The sequence below is a fragment of the Typopeltis vanoorti genome, chromosome 2, assembly GCF_054136105.1.
Source record: "Typopeltis vanoorti isolate ZY-2024b chromosome 2, IOZ_Tvanoo_1.0, whole genome shotgun sequence".
NCBI classification, from domain to species: Eukaryota; Metazoa; Arthropoda; class Arachnida; order Uropygi; family Thelyphonidae; genus Typopeltis; species Typopeltis vanoorti.
The window spans coordinates 53,177,660-53,199,857 of NC_143550.1; the positions used below are offsets into that span (position 1 = coordinate 53,177,660).

The following is a 22,198-nucleotide window of genomic DNA, read 5'->3' on the forward strand; positions in this document are numbered from 1 at the left end:
TTGTTCTTCTAACTTTGCCTACTGCCACCCATAACATCTCCATTCTGTTAATAATTTAGGCCATCATGTATTGTTACATCTTGCAATGTGTCTAAGCCCATCTCCAATTTGAATGCATGCTATATATGATGATGTCCTGATAAGATGTTTTGATCTTCTGATAAGATAATAAAATAACCTTCTGATAAGATAAATAAGATTGTTTTTCTAAAATACTTTCAAACTATATAATGTAAAAGTTTCTCTACTTGGAACAAAATGATAATGACTTTTGTTTCTTTTTATTCTTCCTAAATGAAGCCCTTATGTCTCTTTTCTTCATTAATATATGGTTGGTAAAATATAAATACAATTTATATTTTACCAACATATTTATTTTCTATTTTTTCATTATATCTGTTTTTTATTTATAAATATCTGTTTCTTTTTTATTAAAAAAAAAAAAAAAAATTAAATAAGCTTTGACAACTGGAAATCAGTTTAATATAATCTAAACTAACTGCATGGATTAAGGGAATATGATATATTCATATTCCCTCACTTGCACATATGTATAAACATGTATGGCCAATAAACTGCGGTAAGTTATAAAAATTACTTTAAATCTGTTATGTACTATCACAAACTAACAATAAACACAGGTCTTCCTTGTTAGTTTCTTTCAAAATAAAGAAAGAAACTATTATATTGCTAACGTGGCGTTTGTTATAGTGAGAGCTAATTGCAATCTGTGTAACATATGCAAATATTACACAGAATTGCAATAATTATGCTTAATGAAAGACTTCATTTAAAAACTACTTTTTCTGAAACTGAATAAAAAAACAAAACTGAGTCAAAATTATTTAGCCAAGACCAATAAAGAAAGATGAGGGATGCACAACTCGAGAGGCAATAACACCACTCATCTAGAAACGTTTTTACCTCTTGAATAGCAGGTGATTGCCTGCTTGATCATTCCTTGTTCCTTGGACATCTCTGCAAGTCTAATCCACTCTTCTTTGTCATTCGGATTTAAATAGGCACCAATCATTGAAAACTGAAATTGGAAAAAAAAGAATGTTATATTAAATGTAAATTGAGATTAATTCTAACATTATCAATAATGTTCATTTAAATTCTATAATAAATCTTTAGCTACATTTGTGGACATTAATGAAATCTTTTAACAGATAATTATGGAAGCTATTTTTTAAGAACCACATATGTGGCGTACCCTTAATTGCTTGGTCTCAGACCTGACAGTTCCCCATTTTAGTCTATGCATTATACATTTTCGGACTTCATTTTTTATTTGATTTGTTGCACCCACCATATTTCTAAATCACTGAAACTGCTCAAAGTTCCTACTTTTTTGACTAACTGCCTCATCAGATTTTTATATCTGCAAAAATGGAAAAATAATCTGTATTCCCCATATGAATGGTCTCTCAGATTCCCTCAGCTTATAGGAAAAGACACATCCAGTAAAATTCTTCTGCCATCTAGAGAAGTTTCTCTGTTTATCTGCCACAGCAAATGGGAGGAATTCCTGTGTTTGCATCTTTCAGGCAAAATGATTTTGGTCAACTTTTTGTTAGAACTAGTAATTAAAGATACCAACTACTGATGGTATTATCTTCCTGGAACTGGAAACGGAAATAAAATTCATTCTGGATCTAAAAAGTAATAACAACTGGCAGCTTTTGCGGTTATGGATCTGACCACAAAACTAAATAAATTAAACTGCAGGCATGGTTGGCTGAGTGGATAGCATCCTGCTGACTAATCAACAGACTGTGGATCTAAATCCCATAGTGGCATACAGGTTTCAGCAAGGCTTTAGATGTGGGATACACAACTTGAGGACACAAGTATTTCCTGTTAGTTTGTGGTGAATCACCCACAAAATCACCCACCTTGGTCTCGCAATGTGAATAACCACTTGGCTTACTGGAGGGCAGAAGTTGAAAGCATAAGATATATGGTACCAGAGTAAGCTTTCTGAATTATCTAACCTTTAGCCCAAGATACTAATATACTATGGATTTATAACTTTTTGTGGATAGAATTCACATGGGTGGGTGGTCTGAAAAGTTCTTGGCCTAACAATGAAAAAACGAATTTATAATTTAAAAATTATTTTTCTCTTTCAACATAATCTCCCTTAAGACTAATACATTTATTCTAACAATGCTCCAGTGCCATTATCCCTTCCCGGTAGTGGTTCTCAGTAAGATCTGCAAAATACCCATCGACAGCTGCAATCACCTCTTGATTCGAAGAAAAACGTTGACCAGAGGAAGATTTTTAGTTTTGGTAAGAGATATAAGTCAGAGAGAGCCAAATCTGGGGAAGAGGGTGGATGTTCCAACAATTCATAGTGCAGATCCCTTAATTTTCCCATCACCAAAACATCTTTGTAGGCAGGTGCATTGTCCTGATGAAAGATGATTTTTTTCTTCTGCAAACCAGGTTTTTTTCCACAAATTTTTTCGTCCAGTCTGGTTAAAAGATCAGAATAACATTCCCCGGTTATTGTTTTACCCTTTTCAAGAAAATTAATAAACAGAATGCCTTTAGCATACCAAAACACCAATGCCATGACCCTGCCTTCAGTGGACAGAAGCCAGTTGCTGAACAATTGGCTTCTGTCCACTGTTTCGACTACTGTTTGGATTCTGGTGTGTACTGGTGAATCCAAGTCTCATCCACAGTAATAAATCAATGCACAAAATCAGTTTTATTCTTGTTAAAATGCTCCAAGCACTGTTCAGAGATTTTCATGCGAGTGCGTTTTTTATCTGCGCTACACCCATTTCTTAATTCTTCATGCAAAATGTATCCTACACGTTCTTTTGAAATGCCTACAGTCTCAGCAATTTCACACACTTTGACTCAGTGGTCATTCAATACCATATCATGCACTGATCAATGATTTCCGGTGTTGTTACACTTTTTAGATGTCCTTCACGTAGATCACCTTCAAAGCTGGTATGGGCGTGTTTAAACTCGGCAGCCCATTTCTTAATCGTCGAAAACAAAGGAGAAGAGTGCCCATAAACTTTTCTGATTTTGAATGAATTTCTTTTGGTGCATTAAACCTTCTTTTATAACTACACGATACTCAATTTTCTCCATTTCGAGGGATACAGACAACACTTTGGCTTCCGACAGCTGTATAAAAAAACTACTTGATAGAATGACTTGCAATTTCACATCGATGCTTATGACAGATGTACCAACTTAGAAAAAAAAATCTTGCCGATAGTGTTGCCATTTATGGTTGAGGCCGAGAACTTTTCAGACCAACCACATAAATATGTAATGCATCAAAGAGAGCTTTTCTGATCTGTCATTATTCAACATGTATTTTATTCTATTTTTTTTATTATTAACACATTCGCTGCCAACTACGAGTATACTTGTAGTTGATATATGAGCCTCACAAGCCAGCTACGAATATACTCGTATGACACTTACCGCCGGCAACAAGATTACCCATACTGACCTTGAAGAAGTGAAAATGCTTGGCTTGTGAAGCTAGCAGCAAAAGTGTGTATACTCGTAGATGGTATATAAGCCTCACAAGCCAACTACGAATATACTCATATATCGATTACTGCCATCAACGAGATTACCCGTACTGACCTTGAAGAAGTGAAATTGCTTGGTGTACGGTAACAAACTATGCCCGAGTAGCGTGGCAGTGAACATGTTAATATACAGTTAGCTCTCACTATAGCAAACTACTGAAAACTCACAGCCAAAGTTCTCATAGGCAGAGTGCAGTTCTAAATTACTCCAAGCTATCCACTATAACAGACTATTGCAGTAGTTCTTATGGGTTCACCTATATTGAGCTGCTATATTATAAATTCAAGGAGTAGCATGAGCACAGTAAGAACATATATTTTTACAAACATCATTATTATCTTATGCAAAATTCAAACTTGCAACTTTTTATAGATAATCAGCAGTTTATACAACTATGCTGGGCTAGCTGGCTGAGTGGTTAGCATATCTATTCTCCAACCAATACATTGTGGGTTTGAATTCTATATGGATGTTTTGTGAAGCCTTTAAGTGACGGATGAATTTCATCACATGTGTGTGTGTGTGTGTGTGTGTGTGTGTGTGTGTGTGTGTGTGTGTGTGTGTGTGTGTGTGTGTGTGTGTGTGTGTGTGTGTGTGTGTGTGTGTGTGTGTGCAAACAATCACTCTCCTTATTGGGTGCCTGATGTAGCACAAAAAGGTTCCATGTTTGGTCTCCGGAGAAGGATTTCCCTTAAACTCACAGTACCAACACTAATGTACTATAGGCTAACAGACTTTTATGAATGGGATTCAAATAAACATTACAATACACAGGCCAGCTTTATCATAATAACTGTTATTATGACAAAGTCTTACAGGTTAAATATTCTGTAGACTTATTACTACTTTTCTCTGATTACACAAGATCAGAATAATCATTGCTCAGTAGTCTCAGTAAATAACTGTAAGCATCTTCAGCTGTGAATATCAGGTTTGTTGAAAATAACAGACTAGACAACTTTTAACCATGTCCCTTTATTTAATTATTTATTATGTAATTATTACCTTGTATACCACAAGGAACTGCGCTGGCAGATTATGACCTTAGAGTATGTCCTGAAATGAATGTGGCAAATGAATGAAAATGAAATGTGGCAAATTAATCCTTTTCATACTCTGGTCAGTCTTCAATTTGCAATGGGGTTTTGTTCTGATGATCCCATCATAAGTCAGAAATCACTATATGAACAATAAAGGCTATGTTAATAATTATCTTGCCTGGACTCCAAAATGTGTGTGTCCGTTTTGTTATATTTTCAATTAATTTTACTCTATGTTTATAGTGAAATAATACAATGTACAGATTATAAACTTACTGTGTATAGTACTGTACTATACTGTAATAAAACACAACTGTATAGTACTTCGCTGCATTTACCAGTAAAATAATGAGATAGAAATATGTGGAGCAAGTGTAATGTTTCAAACCTGCTGCTTTATTAACTGGAAAATTTGTTACAGATGGGAAGGGAGATCAACAACAAGTTCTGAAAATTGGAATTGCAACAAAGCATGATGATGGTTCACCATATGAACAACTTATGGAAGGTTCAGAACCATCTTTGGGGTGAGGATAGCAGAAGTGGGAGATTCTTTAAATATATGTACATTTCATCCTACTTAGTGCAGAGTTAAATTTTTCTTTTCTGCATCAATTTCTCTGTAGCAAGCAACTGCAGCCCAGATCAATCAGACCACTTTACTACTTACATAAATTTCTCTGTGTTGGGATCCATTTAGTCAAACAACCAAAATGCGTTTATTAACAGGGGTGCTTCTGCCAATTTTTTTTTCCTCTGTAAACGTTTCTGGGACTCAGCTTCTTGTTTTTCTGCTTTTTTCTCTCTTCTTTTTCTTCTGAAATATTCTGTGCTTCTAGCATCATAGGATCTTCATTTGTAAGCTCTTCTCCCACAGATTTTGCTAATTGCTTTACTTTTTCATTGCCAACCTCCAACCCTTTAGCCAGCAACAAAATCTTGTCACAGTCTCTTGTGAGGCTTTTTTTTTTCCTTTGTTAACTCCTGTGAATGTATGAACATGTGTTTTCAGCAGCTTCTTCCAAACACCATTCATACACACTGCTGTCACTACACTCCATACTGCATCTATATTCTTTGTAGAATGCAAGATATTATATTCCTTCTAAAAGTCTCTGAGAGTTCTCTCTCTCAATATCAACAATATAACCTGAGCAAAAGTATTTCTTAAATAAATGTCTTGAAGGCAGCAATAACACCCTGGACTGAGGTGGTATTTGGTGAATGTGTTAACTGGATAGCCATTGTAAGTAGGATTGGTCGTAAGTTGCATACGTTATAATTTAAGAACTGACTGTAAATCCTAATTTATTTATGCTCACTCATAGACCCACACTTCACCATGCAGGTGTTCAAAACCAAAATCCCATGGAATAGATTAGTTAATCCTTATTCTGGAAGTGAATTATGTCTGATTATATGAGTGTGTGTGTGTGTGTGTGCGCACGCGTGACCAGGGGGGAAGTTTGCCAGTTTTTAGGGATTAAAAACCAGAGTTTCCAGGAGGAAAAAACCCTCCACCTCCATATGAGCCCGGCTAACTCACCATTTCACCCAAAAACACCTGATAAAGGGTCCTCACATCATAGACAAAACTTAAACCCCCAACCAAAAGGCCTGCGTAAACCAACTGAGATATGAAGGCTCAACTGTAAATACAAAACATTAAATACTAAAATATTTCCATTCCCAAAATTAACAAACCAGTTCTATTGATTATGAGAATGCAAACAATAGCAAAAATGCACTTTCAGAATAATAAGAAACAGAGGAAAAATATACATATACCAAGGACTCTGATGAAGAAGTGAAAAAAAAAAAAAGTAATAATAATAATAAAAATAGATACATTTCATTTATTTAAAATTGATAAGGTTTTTATAAATACAAGCAGAATTTCATAATTAGACTTCACATAAAGTTAAGCGACTAGATTAGCAAGGCCAATTATCAGAAACACAGAGTCACCGATTAATGCTGAATATGACTCACTATGTTTTGATGCACGTCATCACAGGGTGTACAAGATATTATAAGTCTAACTCATTTAAAAGAGTTAAGACTAATTTCTGATTAACAATTTGAAAACGTGGTTTGCTAGGCCTGATTTTCTCAGCTCTTCAATCTTCTGAAGCACTGCTAATTGCATCAGCACACCTATATCATGGTCTTTCTATGTATCCATTTCCTTCCATTTTTGTTTTAAACATTTGAAAAAAAAAAGATGAAGGAAACAAAAATGAAAGGAAATGGATACATTTTGTTTCAAACATTTGTTTTTGCTAATCATTCATCTCCCATTCTCTTTAACTAGTCAGGCCATGATTTCTTAGATTAGTTTATGTTTACACATTCTTGAGCATTAATAACATCTGGTTCTTTTCTAATATCTTTGTTTTTTCATATGATCCTACTAACTGATGTTATCTGCTCACCTCCCAAATTTTCTTCAGAATTACCATATGAGATTTCCAGTCACTGATCAACTGTATGACTTCTAACCCAGCTCTCTGACCTATATGTTAAAACTGGTTTGAAAACTGCCTCATATATACTTATAGTGTACACTTTTCACTGATCTCTCCTTCTTTTTAATTTTTTTATATAAATTCATTTAACTAGCTTTCCACCATACCAGTGTGACTTATTTTATTATCTATTTCAATATTTAATTTGCCATTATCAGTAAAACATTAAATACAACACTAAATACAACTGGTTCTTAATCAATTTGCCTTGCAAAAATTTTTCCTTAGCTGTTCCTCATATTATAATGAAACAAACAAGAATTCTGTAGAGGAAGATCATGTGTTCATGCTAATGATTGTTGCAAATTAAATAACAGCAAAATGAAAATATAATAAACCAATATAAGTGCTTCAATTGCAGAAAGGCTTTTGATAGAATCCATATACAGGATGTTCTGAAACTACTAACACCAAGAAATATAGCACTGCAAATTATTTAAATGATTAATGGCATATATACACAAAAATGAATGCATAATAAAAAATTGTAATACAAATTTGCAGAAAATCTATCTGAGGAAAGAGATCAGCTCAGATCAAGGAGATACAAGATCATTTTTATTTAACATAATAATTATGGATGAAATAATAATAGAATTAAAGGATTATTGTTATTATTTTATCCATAAGAGAATTTAAACTTGGTTGGATATGCAGATAGCATAGCATTATTTTTAGGAAATGAAGATGACTTCCATAAGCAATTATTTAAAATATAACAAATATTACTATTATTATCAGACCTGAAGGAAGTAGAGGGCTCATCAAAGGAAAGCCACACATCCCCCTCACCAGCTGTCACATCTGCTCTTGAACTCCACTATAACACTACTTCAGCAGGTAAACTGTTCCACTCACTCACAGTTCTGTGAGGGAAAAAAAAAAAAAAACCTAGTTCTCACCCCTTTTTTAACTGCACACAAACTTACCTTACCTTCCACAGATGCAACCTTGTCCTATCCCCACTTTCCATATAATGAAAAATTTCATCAACCAATATCTTATAACACTGAGAAGTTTATAGACTTCTATCATAACAACCGTCTTTCTTCTATCTACCAGTATCTGCAGTCCACATACTCTCAATTTATCCTCATAATCTACATTCCATAATTCTGATATTATCTTTGTAACTCTTCTTTGCAGTCTTTCCATAGCTTCTTTATCCTCTCAAAACTCAGGGGACCAAATCTGCACACAGTAATCCAAGTGAATTCACATCAAAGCCATGTAAAGAGGCAAAATGACTTACATATCCTTACATGTCAATGTTCTTTTCAACATCACAATTATTCACTGATTTGTATTTGTAATTTTTGTTATCATCATCATCAAATTCCTGTTATGTACCCTCAAGGGGTGTACAGGATATGATAGTACTGCATGAAAAACTTATACCATCACTAACTTCCTATCTACAATTTTCCTCCAAATCAGTCTGTTATCTGTCAAGACTCCAACATTGTCAGATCTTATATTTCTATCTTCTAAGACACTTTTACTGTATCAATCCACTTATATCTTGGTCTTCCTCTGGGTCTTTTTCCTGCCAACCTGGCAAAAAACACTTCTTTTGATAATCTTGCCTCTCCCATTCTGTTTAAGTGACCATACCACCTGAGATTAGCTCTGCTAACACATTCCTGGATGCTGACAATATTAAGTTCTTTCCTAATATCCCCACTTTTAATATGATATATCAGTTACTCCAAGCATAATCCTACTAATATAACATGTAGTTGGATATCTCATTATGCCAAAGTGCATAACTTTACACTTACTTCCAATAATTTGACAGATTATCATTTGCTGACACTTTCAGTCTATTCAAATCATCCTGTAATTGATGTATATCAACAGCATCTCTGATTGCCCTGCCTATCTTTGCATTATCAACAAACAACTGAAGATCGCCTGTCAGTTCCTTGTCAATATCATTAATGTATAGATTAAACAACAATGGTCCAGGAACTGATCGCTGGGACACACCACTGGTCACCTTAAATCTGGCAGATTCATACCTGCATATATCCCTTTCTGATACCTGTCCATCAACCACCCATTTCTCCAAGCCAACAGCTTATATTCCAATCCCATATTCTCCAGTCTATGCAAGTCTTTCATGTAGTATCAACAGTAGCATAATATATTCATTCCATTTATCCAACTCAGTAGTAATATTTATATAATATTACTATTATGTCATTATAAAATAAGAGTAAACTGCTCAGACATGACCTCTCTTTAGTAAATCCATGCTGTTCCTTGTAAAGTATAGCTTGTTTGTCAGACCATTTCAGTACGCAAGTTCTTACCAGCTTTAATTATATCTTGGCAATCACTCCAGAGATATTAAGTGGTTGACAATTAGAAACATCAGTCTTTGCACTATCCTTTGTACAATGAGATTACCATACATTCTTTCCATTCCTGTGAGATCTGTCCTGAGCTAAAACACAAATTATGCAAACATGTCAAGGGCCTAGCCAGTTTGGCTAAACATTTCTTTAGCATATGTGCTGACATCCCTACTGCCAAATTCTTATTCACATTACGCAACAGTTCTTGAAACTCCTACTCTTCTATCTCTTCATGTAGTGTATTGGAAGCCCTGTTTGCCATGTCACATACACTAGGTTAGCCCTGTTTGCCATGTCAAGGGCCTAGCCAGTTTGGCTAAACATTTCTTTAGCATATGTGCTGACATCCCTACTGCCAAATTCTTATTCACATTACGCAACAGTTCTTGAAACTCCTACTCTTCTATCTCTTCATGTAGTGTATTGGAAGCCCTGTTTGCCATGTCACATACACTAGGTTAACAGATCTTAGCAAGGTGAGCACTCATCAGATTCTTTTTTAATTTTATTTACAGCATAACAATAAAATTCTTTTTGGTGCCTTTACTCTGCACAATTTAGCTTTCTGTATAATGTGCTTGTAACTTTCTTAGCCTGTACTTTATATATTTCATAAGGCTTCTCACTCTTATTCTCCCATAAGCACCTTTCAAAGTTTCTCATACATTGCTGATATCTTCTTCATTCAATATCTAATACCATGGGACTAAAGATAGTATTCTCCTGAGTTTGTCATAATTTCCAGCTTTGTAATTCAGCATGTAACCTGTCCTAATATCCATACTGTTGGCTACTTTCCAGGTCAGTACAGTATGATCATTGTCACCAACTGGTGACATCTACTGGTGACAACTACCTTTTCACATTTCGGGTTTTTGATGGCTTTTCAACCTCAAGTAATGATATATACTCCTGATTACATTACTCTTGAATGTTTTCTTTTCATGGATGTTTCTTGAATGTTTCAGAAAAAGATATAGAGAATCATGGAACAAATTTGTTTCTAATTTAGAACACGATTTATATAAAATAAGACCCAATGTATATAAGATTTTGAAACACTTAAATACAGATACTAAAGAAAACATAAAATTAAATGCCAAATTGAAATTAGAAGAATTTCTAAATTTCTATACAGAATTGTGGACAGATAAATATTTAAAAAAATAGTTAAGAACTAAAACAGTAATAGATAACAAGATTTTAGAACAGGTGAATTCATTTGACTACCTAGGTTGTATGATTACATATGAAAAAGATATAAAACTAAAATTTGCAAAATATTTAAAAATAACAGGTGTAATTAACTCTAGATTTAAACCAAACCTAGTTCAAAACCAAATCAGACTAAAAGTATACAATACAATACATTAACCCTACCAGTCCTATTGCATGGATGTGAAATCTGGACAATAAAACAAAAAGACAAACAAAGATTAATAACAGCTGATATTAAGTTTATGAGAAAAAAACTGCAAAGCATACTCTATTTGATCACAAAAGAAACGAAGAAATTAAGAAATTTTACTGATTTCTCTCAGGAATCAGTAAAAGAAAAAAATTAAAAATATAAACATAAATGGATGGAACACGTCCAAAGAATGAAAACAGAAAGATTATCAAAACAAGCCTTAAATTACAAGCCATTAGGAAAAAGAAAACCAGGATGTCCTCTTAAAAGATTCAACGATGACTTCTGAGGTCAGAACAGGCCACTCTAGGCCTAAATCCTTGATAGGCATGATGATGATGATTGAATGTTTTCTAATGCCATGCTCTTCTTTCATTTAGCAATCTTTCAAAGTAATCACTTCAGACATCTAGAATAACTTTATCTTCAGTTTCATCACCAGTATTATTCTTATTCCTTTTACAGTATTCTTTCCTCCATTTTTAGGTTTTTTCTATAGCCTCCAGAATATTTTGCCACCTTCCTGATATATACGAGGGAGTGAAGGGGGGGGGGGGTCTCTGTAAAATTCTGACAAACACCTAGAATAAAAATTCAATTAAAGATGTGGTTATATCAGATATATAGATATATCTGATATAACCACAAGAAATAAGATATTAGTAACAGAGTTATGAAGGTACCTTATGTTCTTATATCCTCATATGCTCTTTCTTGTGGTTATATCAGTTGCTTTAGTATAATTTTTGTCTAGGTGTTTATTAGAACTTTCTAGACCCCCCCCCTCTCATATTTTCAATGTTCTTGCCAAAGTCTTCCCACGACTTCTTGTTTTAGATAATTTTACATAGTGCTTTGCTTTCTTATTTTTTTTCATTATTCTATCAGAGCACAAGATGTGACAGGAACTTTCAATATGTTTTCTTCTTTAACTTGAACTGTCTCTTTAACTTCCTGAGTCCAACATGGAAATCTGATTTTTCTATCCTTGCAGACAACCCCACCATTTGAATCTTCTTGCTGAATCAAGCAATATTTTCTTCAGGGTCTGCAAGTGAACCACAAATGTTTGGTTCTTGTTTTCAAATTCTTTCATTTTTTCTTCAATGATGTTTGTGTATTTGAGTCTACAGTTCATCTCTGAAAGCTGCTCAACCTTGATTTGTTTTAAAAATTTCTTACACACTTTTCTTTTCAAAATGAAATTCAAGTTTTCCTCCTGCTCAAAACTAAATGGTGATCACTTCCAATTTCAAATCTTCTGTATACTCTTGTGTTCTGAACCAGCATGAAGATATCACTATCAACAATAGCACAGTCAATGAGACTTTCTTATTTAATGCATCTTTTCTCCATGTGAATTTGTGCACATCTTTTTGTTGGAATTTGGTGTTAGTAATAACTAGTCCACATCCTGAACAGAAATGCAGCAGCTACTTACCATTATTACTGACTTTACTTTTTTCCCAAATTTTCCCAAAATATTTCTATATGTCTGATAATCATTTCCTACTCTGCTGTTTAGATCTCCAACAAGGACCAACTTTTCCTTTTTCTTTGTGTTGGCTGCCTTCTCTAGTGGAGGAATTTTTCAAGCAGAAAAATTGCATGGGCAAATAAGTCTCATTTCCAGTTTGCCATTTTGATATTTGCCCACATCACCCTACTTGATTATGCCTGTCCTTTTCGTGGAAGATTATCCTCCTACTTTGTGTTGAATACTACAGCTACCCTCTTTTCCTTGAACATAATGTCTTATATTTGATTTGAAAAATCTCACCTGTTTTTTTTGTCTTTTCTGTTTTGGTAACACCTAATATGTCGATCTGAAACTTTAATAAATTCTTACCCTGGTTTTCTATTTCATTTCCACTCATGCTTCCCGTGCTGATGGTGCGGTCTTGAACTCTGCTGATGTTGAGTTGGGATTTGTTCAAGTAGCTGACTTTTAGCTGTTTGTCCTGGTTCCCTGATGAAAACAATATGGGCCTTATATAATAGGTGAGATTCCAATCAGCATAAAATTATCATGTTGTTTGGTTTAGGCCAATTATTGCTTAAATCCCAATCCAGGTAGATACCTACTAACAGAGTGTATCTCAAGAAGGTAAGGATTGTACACTGGGTCAGAATAGCTGGTCTGTTCAATGCAATGTGTATGTGCTCATTGGAAAGAGCCCATGCAAGTAGTTAAAATTATATACTATTTTGCCCAATTCTATTTAAAGTATTCCTGTAAAAAAAATCTCTCATTATTTAACAGGCACACCATGTGTGTTACCTCTGTAAATTTTCCAAACCCTGCTATGCAATTATGCATAATTCAAATTTTAAATTTTAATTTAATCCCACAGAACGAACTGTCTGCCATAGCAATGGTGTCACATAAATGATTTCATACCTTATTTTTATGGTTAAAAAAAAACAAAAAACATTCTGAATATTTTTCAGTAATTCTGCATTACTATCTAAACACTAACTAAACTAAATATAAGTTACTGCTAGCATTCTCTTCTTTTTTAATTGCTGTATAGATTTACCCTGATGATGCTAAAAGAAAAACGACAGTCTTATACATATACTTTTTTCAAAAAATGCAAGAACCTTCTAATATCAACAAGTGGAAGGTTTCCACTAACAGCTAAATTTTACTGCAATTCCAAAAATGTATTAAGATCTAAAGAATGCAATAAGATACCTGTAAAGCTTTGTCCAAGTCATCAATTTCTTCATACAGAATGCCCAAAGTTTGAAAAGGCTCATATGCAGTGGGGGCTAAAAGAGAGAGAGAGAGAGAGAGAGAGAGAGAGATAGCTTTATATGTATAGGATACAGCTACATAATGCATTATAAAACTGATAAAACAAACAAATATATATACAAAACACTTCAGAGAATGATTTCCTATTTCCAGTTTGTTTTTCAGATATGTTAGCAAAGATTTATTATGCCCACATGAATGATTATTTCACTGTTGATGCAATACACACCATCAACCTCCAAGTTAAATTTGTGTGACAATTATCTCTTGGAATTTCTTCTCTGGGAATACAAATATTTTGGATCTCATATACTAGGATGAAAATATGAATGGAACAGAGGCCATTTCATATTCTATTCAACATCTCTGCTTAGCCAAACCTTTATTCTCTAACAAGTATGCCACAGCAGTCTAGGCTGAAAATAATGCACATCACAAGTGACTTGAGAAAAATATCTAACCTCAATGCTCAGCTTAAAGAGAAGATTGCAAGAATTGTAAAAAAAAAGCATCAACAAATCTATATTTTTTTAAAAAGAATGTTTTTTTTTTGTAACGAAGACTGCAAAGATTGCAACTTTTGCCCTTATATGGTTCCATCCTTTCTTCTAATGTAAATGGTACCACTGTAACACTACTTAATGCCACTATAATACTCAATATCATATGGATAAATCACTTTCTACCATACTCAAAACAGTGAAAGCTTCTGTGGCCATTAAATAAAATCCTGGACAATAAAAAAAGTCTTCTGGTCTTGCTGGTATCCATTCCAGTATTATTCCAAAATTATCAGCCATCCTGTGTCATTTGTACATATTCAGACACAGCAGAAGAATATGTAAGTATGCGTCTCTATATACATATTCTTTTTCATATCAGTCCTGCAGCTTATCAGTACATAAAAGTTTACCAGTGAACTATTATCTTACTGCTTTAACTTCTATTCTTTCTAAAATAATGGAAAGGCTGTCAACCAACCAATTTCTTAATTGGAAATCTATCAGTTAATTAATGACCACAAGTATAGATTCCATTGATCGAGATCCCCTTGCAAATTCACCTACTCAAGGGACTTACTCTAAGAACATCTGTAACAAATTTGGCATGAAAATCAGCAATAAAAAGAACAAAACTGAAAATGGGCAGGAGCATAGAAAACTTCAGCTGCATTCTGAATGGAGTGTATATAGAACAAGTAAAATATTTCAGCTATTTAAGAACAATTTTTTAGTGAAGATGGAAAGTTAAATCTGGAAAATAAAAAAAAAAAAAACAGAATAAGCAAAGTTGGTATAGTGAGTAGCCAGCTGAATAAATTTAAATGGAATAAGAGAGAAATTAGTCAAAACTGGCAGTATACAAAACAGTGTTCAAACCAGTTTTAAGTTATGGATCTCAGAGTTAGCACTTGATCAAAGACCAGAGACCACAAATATGAGGAGTCTGAGAAAAATTAGGGAAGTGAACTGATGGTATCGCTGGCATAATCATATTAAAAATGAAGATATTATAAAGGAACTTGACATTATTGGCATTCAAGAATATTTCAGCAGAGCTAATCTAAGGTGGCATGGTCACTTAAATAGAATGGGTGAGGAAAGGTTAGCAAAACATGTGTTTGATGCCAAGAAAGAGACCCAGAGGAAGATTAAGATCAAGGTGGATTGATTCAGTCAGAAGTGTCTGAACCTGGTAACCTGAACACCCTTTGAGGATACATAACAGGAAATTGATGATGATATGTTAATTGTTGATATATCATTATGGTTCATAGAGTGATTGCCAACTTAGGACCTTTTTGACTTATGATGGGATCATCAGAACAGAACTCATCATAAGTCAGGAACTGACTTCATTTTTGAGTTGTCCTTCTGATTCCTCACTATCAACAGTCAATCTGTAGCTCTTTATACAGCTGATCATCGATCTATGGTATCGTCTATTAAAGTGTAATAATGCATTCTGATATGCAAATGACAACTGGCTCTTGCTACAGCAAGCACTGTTAATCTCCTGACCAAAACCAGACAAGCAAGATGATATGCAAAACTAATCCTGTGGTTGCCATGAGTTTGTTATAGTAAAAGTCAACTATATTCTGGAACTCGCGTCTTTTCAATATCATCTTTGAATCTCCAAGTAACAAGATAAGGAACTTTTCCCTATGCCATTCAAGTGAGCCTGAGTTAGACTATGAAAGCCAAGTTTGTTTGTTTTTTTTCTTAAAAACTGGCTGAAGAACATAGTCAACAAAAACATAAATATACTTGAATTTTATGACTTTAATATCTTGGCTGATTCCAAACAATGCAATTTAATGTAGTTATTTTGAGTAAAATTTTAAAATATGGTATTACAATTATCATGCAATTAAAAATATAAGAAAATCCATTTTGCAATAAGCCATTTTTAACTGCAACTTTGATTTAAAAAAATATTGTTCATTTGACTTCCAGGACAGAGACCACATGTTTATTAACAAGAACTAGATTTATCAAAATGACAATGAAACTCAACAATTTTTTCAAGTCTTCGGACTTGCATCATTATCACCAGCATCAGAGATATTAAGTGATGAAAAAAAAAACAGAAAGAATAATTACACCTAACAGATTTTTCATGAAATTCAACAGTCTAGTATACATATAGAGTATATTAAGAATGTTACAAACAAGACTGCAGCAATGCTTTTGTAATTAATTACCGCACTAAAGTGGCTTCTATTCCAATTACAAGATTTCTAGGTCTGCTAAAACATCCACATCTGCCAATAAAGAAACCAGAATATATAAAATTCAAGCAAATGCACCTGTGGCATTTGCTATGTAGGCCAGACAGAGCAACCTATAGAGAGATTAGCATGTCAGAACATATAAACGATGTGAAAAAAAGAAAAAGAAACATAGACTGGGTGGGCCTTACACACAATAAACACAAGCCACTAATTAATTTAGCAAAAAACAGAAATTATGTGCATTGTTCATAACTGTTATATAAGAAAATTTAAAGAAACCTCAAAAATGCTCCATAGTCCCACACAGTATGGCAAAAAACCAAGCCTTAATACTACATCTAAGTTTGGTCTGCATTTATTTATAATCTAACAAAAGCAGATCTGGGATATGATATGCATTATGCCACAGAACTTGACAGAATAATTAGATTTGTTTGACTGTAAGCACAACAAGGCCTTGAGACAACTAACTCTGAATCATTTTAAGTGCATTCTATATCAGCATTATTGTCTTTCCATCTGTCAAATTTAGTCTATACAAACTGCACACCATTTCCTCTGCACAGCCTATGCAATTATTCCTTTGGAATTAGTATCCTCTTCCTGAGCTTGCCATTCAATGTTTTTTTTTTCTTTTAGACTGTTAAAGTGAATGAAAAATTTGATAGATGCAATTATTCTTTCAGTTTTTCATCAATTAATACAAGTTCTGTACTCTTGATGATGTAAGTTCAATGACTTATAAAACTTTTCGAGTTATATTGTTATTTTAATAAAACTAGTTCTCGTTAACAACATCATCCGTGGCACCATTACATTGTCAAAGATATTGTCACAGGCTGTATACTGCAGGCTATATACAGCAGGGAGAAAGGAAGATACTGATGGAGTGTGTATTTAGAATTCAGTGTAGTGGATGCAGTGTGTTGGATGTTAGTGCATGTGCCACTGCTATCCTACTGGAATGTTCAACAACCAGAAAACATCCAGCCAATAGCAGTCCTCTGACTAAACAGTTGACCTCAGGGACAATTGAAGTTACAAGAAGAGTGCAGTCTAAAAGACAGGACATAATCAATCAAATAGCACGTGGTCTGCAAAAGTAGATATCAGAATGTACAATGCATCAGATCCTATCAGAGCAGTGGATGACCCTGCTTAGTTCTACTCTTGTAAGCTAAAAATATGGAGCTAAGAGGATAGATGTAAGAAGAAACACTGGACACTTGAGGAGCAGAAAAAAAGTTGCCTATGCCAAGAAATCTCAGCTCCAATCTAATAGAGAGGAATTAATGGACCATCATGCAAGGTGGCAACACAGATAAGCTAGTGATGGTGAAAGGAGGTTTTTTTTTTTTTTTTTTTTTTTTTTTTTTTTAGGTACATGTTAGAGTTCCTGATGTTGATGAAGTGATATTTGAATTCCATGAGCTACTTACACATTTCTACCATTTAGGTACCTGCTCAGATTTTAGCCACTGGCAGTGTTAACTTGCAGCATGATAACATATGATGCTACAAGGCAGATGATTTCAAAAGCACAACAATACTAACTCCTATTAGACAGATATACCCAATGAAATAGCTACTGAATGTATGAGAGATATTTTATTAAAAATAAAAAAAAACACAGTAAAAATAGCAATGTAAACAGTGAAGTCAAACTTTATGCAGAATAACAAAAATATTTTAGCCAAAAATACCTTGTCGAATAATTTCTAAACACATTTTTATAGCATCTTCTTTGTCTCCACGAGCAAAACATAAATTTGCTTCTCCCATTAAGCCTTGCAGATACTTGGGTAAGCGAGTGTTTCTTCTGCCTCTCTGTAATATAATAGAGTAAAGCAACATAAAATAAACTATATTTTGTTTATTATAGCAGTTATAAACAAACTAACAAACAAACACTAATTATTCTTCTGTAATAATTCTCTCCAAACATACTGTCTCCATTTAATACATGCAAACTAGGATTATCATCATCTATTCATGAAAAAGGTCCAATAGTCAATCATATTTCCTCTTGACTATCTCCAAAAGGAAAAAAAACAATACAGCATAAACTGACTGAGTTCCACCTAGTTCTGAATGGGTAAAAAAAAAGTCTAATAAACTTCCCGCTGATGAGGGACAAGATTTGAATTCAAGTATATTTTTTTAAAAGTGACAAACCACTCAGCAAAAGACATCACTATGTGATTTATCAGAGAGAAAAATCCGGAAAAATGGAAATCATATACTGAAACAGTTCTCACTCCCCTTATTGAGGCAGCAAAATTTTCTTTTAAAAGTATATAGTGATATCAAGTAATGGCAAGTTCCTCATTTCAGATGGCATTAACAGCATTATCATTCAGTGTCCATGAAAGCAGTAATCAATAATGTTGTGCTATATCATTAAATTCCTGATATATATCTTTAAGCAGTGTAGAGGCTGTTATTATTGTACGACATGAAAAGTCTATATCATTAGCAACTTTCTATGTCTCCTAAAGCTCATCTTACTGTATCAATCCACCTAGATCTTGGACTTGTAGTTTTTTCTCTGACATCCTGGCAAAAAAAAAAGAAAAGTTTTGTCCTTTTCTGTCTCATTATGTTTAAGTAACACTACCACCTTAATTAGCTCTGATCACACATTTCCAAATGCTAAGAATGTCAAGTGCCTTCATAATATCCTCATTTTTAATATGTTTCTGCCAATGAAGCCATTTGTTCACTCTCCAACTTTTTCTCAGTAATCTCATATCTTATGGTCTCCAGTCTTTGAACAAGTGTTTTATTTGTAACCCAGCTCTCAGATCAATAAGCTAAAACTGGTTTGAAAGCTATCTAGTATATGAGGTTGTTTAAAAAGTTGGATAAATTTCCGATAGATGGCGACACAATTCCTTCATTCATACCAGTGTCGGCATGTATCATCTTTTTCATGACCCCTGGCAAAATTTTAGCCACGTGCAATGCATAGTTCTCATTTGACAAACATTTAAAATGACAGTGTTCACATTTTTCATAAAAATGGAGAAAAACGAATTTTGTGCAGTGATAAAACACTTTTATTTGAAGAAGTGAACAGGCACACAGATCAAAGCTAGATGCGGTTCATGGGGACTCTGCACCAGCATTGACGACAATTTATTTTTGGATAAATGAGTTTAAACGTGGTCGTAAGTCCATCTGAGATCGCTAAGGAAATGATTGACAAAATTCATGGTATCATTATGAAAGACTGCCGAGTGAAAGTGCGTGAGAGTGAAAGTTCTTCCACTTGGTTATACTATAAATTAAAGATACCAAGAGATTATATACTTGGTATAATTCTTTATCCAAGTGTAAGCAAACAAAGTTTACACCTGAAATATATTCAGGACACAGCAACTCGTATATGACTTCACATTACTTGCCTTAGTATCCAATAATGCAAAGCACATATACTTACAGGTATGTATAATGCATTATGGGAAGGGTCACTACCCAGACCAGTTTCAACCTTTATTGAGGTCTCGTCAGTGGGAGCCAGACCCAAGAGGTGATACTAAGGCTGAAGTAATGAAGAAGTCATATTTTCATATACGAGTTGCCAAAAGGTCACACCTTATTATTAAAATACTCTGGATTAGAAATAGTTGTCTAAAGTTTTTGTACTTGGTTATACTATAAATTAAAGATCCCATAATGCATAGCATTATACATACCCGTAAGAATGTGCTTTGCATTATGGGATACTAAGGCAGCAAGTGATGTGAAGTCATTAGCTTTTACATATGAGTTGCCCTGTCCTGATTACATTTCAGGCACAAACTCTGTTTGCTTACACTTGAGATAAAGGATTAAACCAAGTATATAATCTCTTATTATCTTTAATTTATAGTATAACCAAGTGGGAAAAAAATCCAACAACTATCTCTAATCCAGAGTATTTTAGTAATAAGGTATGACACCTTTTGGAAACTCATATATTCTGCATTACTTCAACCTTGGTATCACCTCTGGGTCTGGCTCCCACTGATAAGACATCAATAAAGATCGAAACCAGTCTGGACAGTGACCCTTCCCATAATGCATAGCATTATACATGTCCATAAGGATGTGTGCTTTGCATTATGGGATACCAAGGCAAGTGATGTGAAGTCATTAGCCTTTATATATAAGTTGCCCTGTCCTGATTATATTTCAGATGCAGGATAAAGGATTAAACCAAGTATATAATCTCTTGGTATTTTTAAATTAATAATTAGTGCATGAGATTGTAGGCATCTCAATTGAACAGGTGCATAATATCCTGCATGAAAAATTGCACATGAAAAAGCTGTGTGCGCAATGGGTGCTGCGATTGTTGACTGTTGATCAAAAACGCATGCAAAAAGATATTTCAACACAGTGTTTGGCAATGTTTAATCGTAAATTGCAGGATTTTTTGCATCGATTCATGACTGTAGACGAATCTTGGATCCACCACTACACACCTGAATCCAAGCAGCAGTCAAAACAGTGGACAATGCCCGGTGAAAGAGCACCAAAAAAAAAACGACCATTTTGTCAGCTGGGAAGGTGATGGCCACTGTTTTGTGGGATTCCCAAGGAATTATTATGATAGACTATTTGGAAAAGAGTAAGACAATAACAGAAGTCTATTATGCGTCAATGTTCGACCGTTTAAAAGAACTGAAGAAAAAAGTGCTCTTTCATCAAGACAATGCACCATCCCACACATCGGCCGTCGCTATGGCAAAATTGCACGAATTCAGTTTTGAATTGATTCCACATCCACCATATTCTCTGGACTTGGCCCTGTGTGAATTCTTCTTGTTCCCAAACTTAAAAATTTAGCTCGGTGGAAAAAAATCTTTGAATGAGGATGTCATCAAGGCTGTCGATGATTATTTTGCACAATTTGACAAATCCTACTTTTTTAGATGGGATGAAAAAATTGGAAACTTGCTGGATCAAATGTGTAGACCTTGACGGATACTATGTTGAGAAATAAAGGTGATTTTTTCTAAAAAAATGCATTTAACTTATTTTTTTACCAAACTTTTCAAACAACCCTCGTACAACTAGTTTAGTGTTTTGACTAATTTCTCTCTTATTCATTATAATTTTATTCAGTTGACTTTCCATCATACCAGCTTTACTAATTCTGTGGTCCATGTCCATATTTAGTTTGTCATTCTCACTAAAAACTTTTCACCCAAAGAGGTGAAATGCTTTACTTGTTTTATAGATTCTTCATTCAGGATGCAGTTAATGTTTTCAATGTTCCAGCTTATTTTCAGAGACTTTGTCTTTTTATTAGTGATTTTTACAGTGAATTTATTGTTAAATTTAATCAGGGAATCTGTAGACTTGTACTGGATTTATTTAGAAGTATCTGCATGAAGTAAATAGGCTGAGATTAACATCTCCAAATTTGACATCAGATTGCAGATGATGTGCACCCTTGTCTTGCACCTGATTTAACATCTAATCTTATTCCTCCACTTCCTTCAATTATAAGTACTGACTTACAACTTAAATACAGACTATGTATTGCTCGATATGATGTCTCATTACATCCATGTAACTGTAGCATTTTGAACAGCTTTCGCGTTGGCACCTATTATGCTTTTTACAGATATACAAAACTTAAATATAGATCCTTGTTATATTTCCATGATTTCTCACATTTTTATTTGTTTATTCATGTGGGGGTTCTCCCTTTCCTTCACCGTCCCTTAAGACTGAGCCCTCCTAATGAGGATTAAGTATTTTATGACTGTAGATCCTTGTGTGTTCACAGGCC

General features: G+C 34.0%; 1 protein-coding gene across 1 annotated transcript in view; it reads right to left on the reverse strand.

Moving 5' to 3' along the window:
• The window catches only part of LOC150109014 (general transcription factor 3C polypeptide 3), a 306,866-nt gene that overhangs the window by 235,501 nt on the left and 49,167 nt on the right, over nucleotides 1-22,198 (reverse strand). The window contains exons 7-9 of the mRNA XM_090411276.1: nucleotides 18,117-18,240; nucleotides 13,614-13,690; nucleotides 925-1,039 (exon numbers count right to left, since the gene is read on the reverse strand). Coding sequence (XP_090267402.1) covers nucleotides 925-1,039; nucleotides 13,614-13,690; nucleotides 18,117-18,240 — 316 coding nt within the window. The remainder of the gene's footprint in view (nucleotides 1-924; nucleotides 1,040-13,613; nucleotides 13,691-18,116; nucleotides 18,241-22,198) is intronic.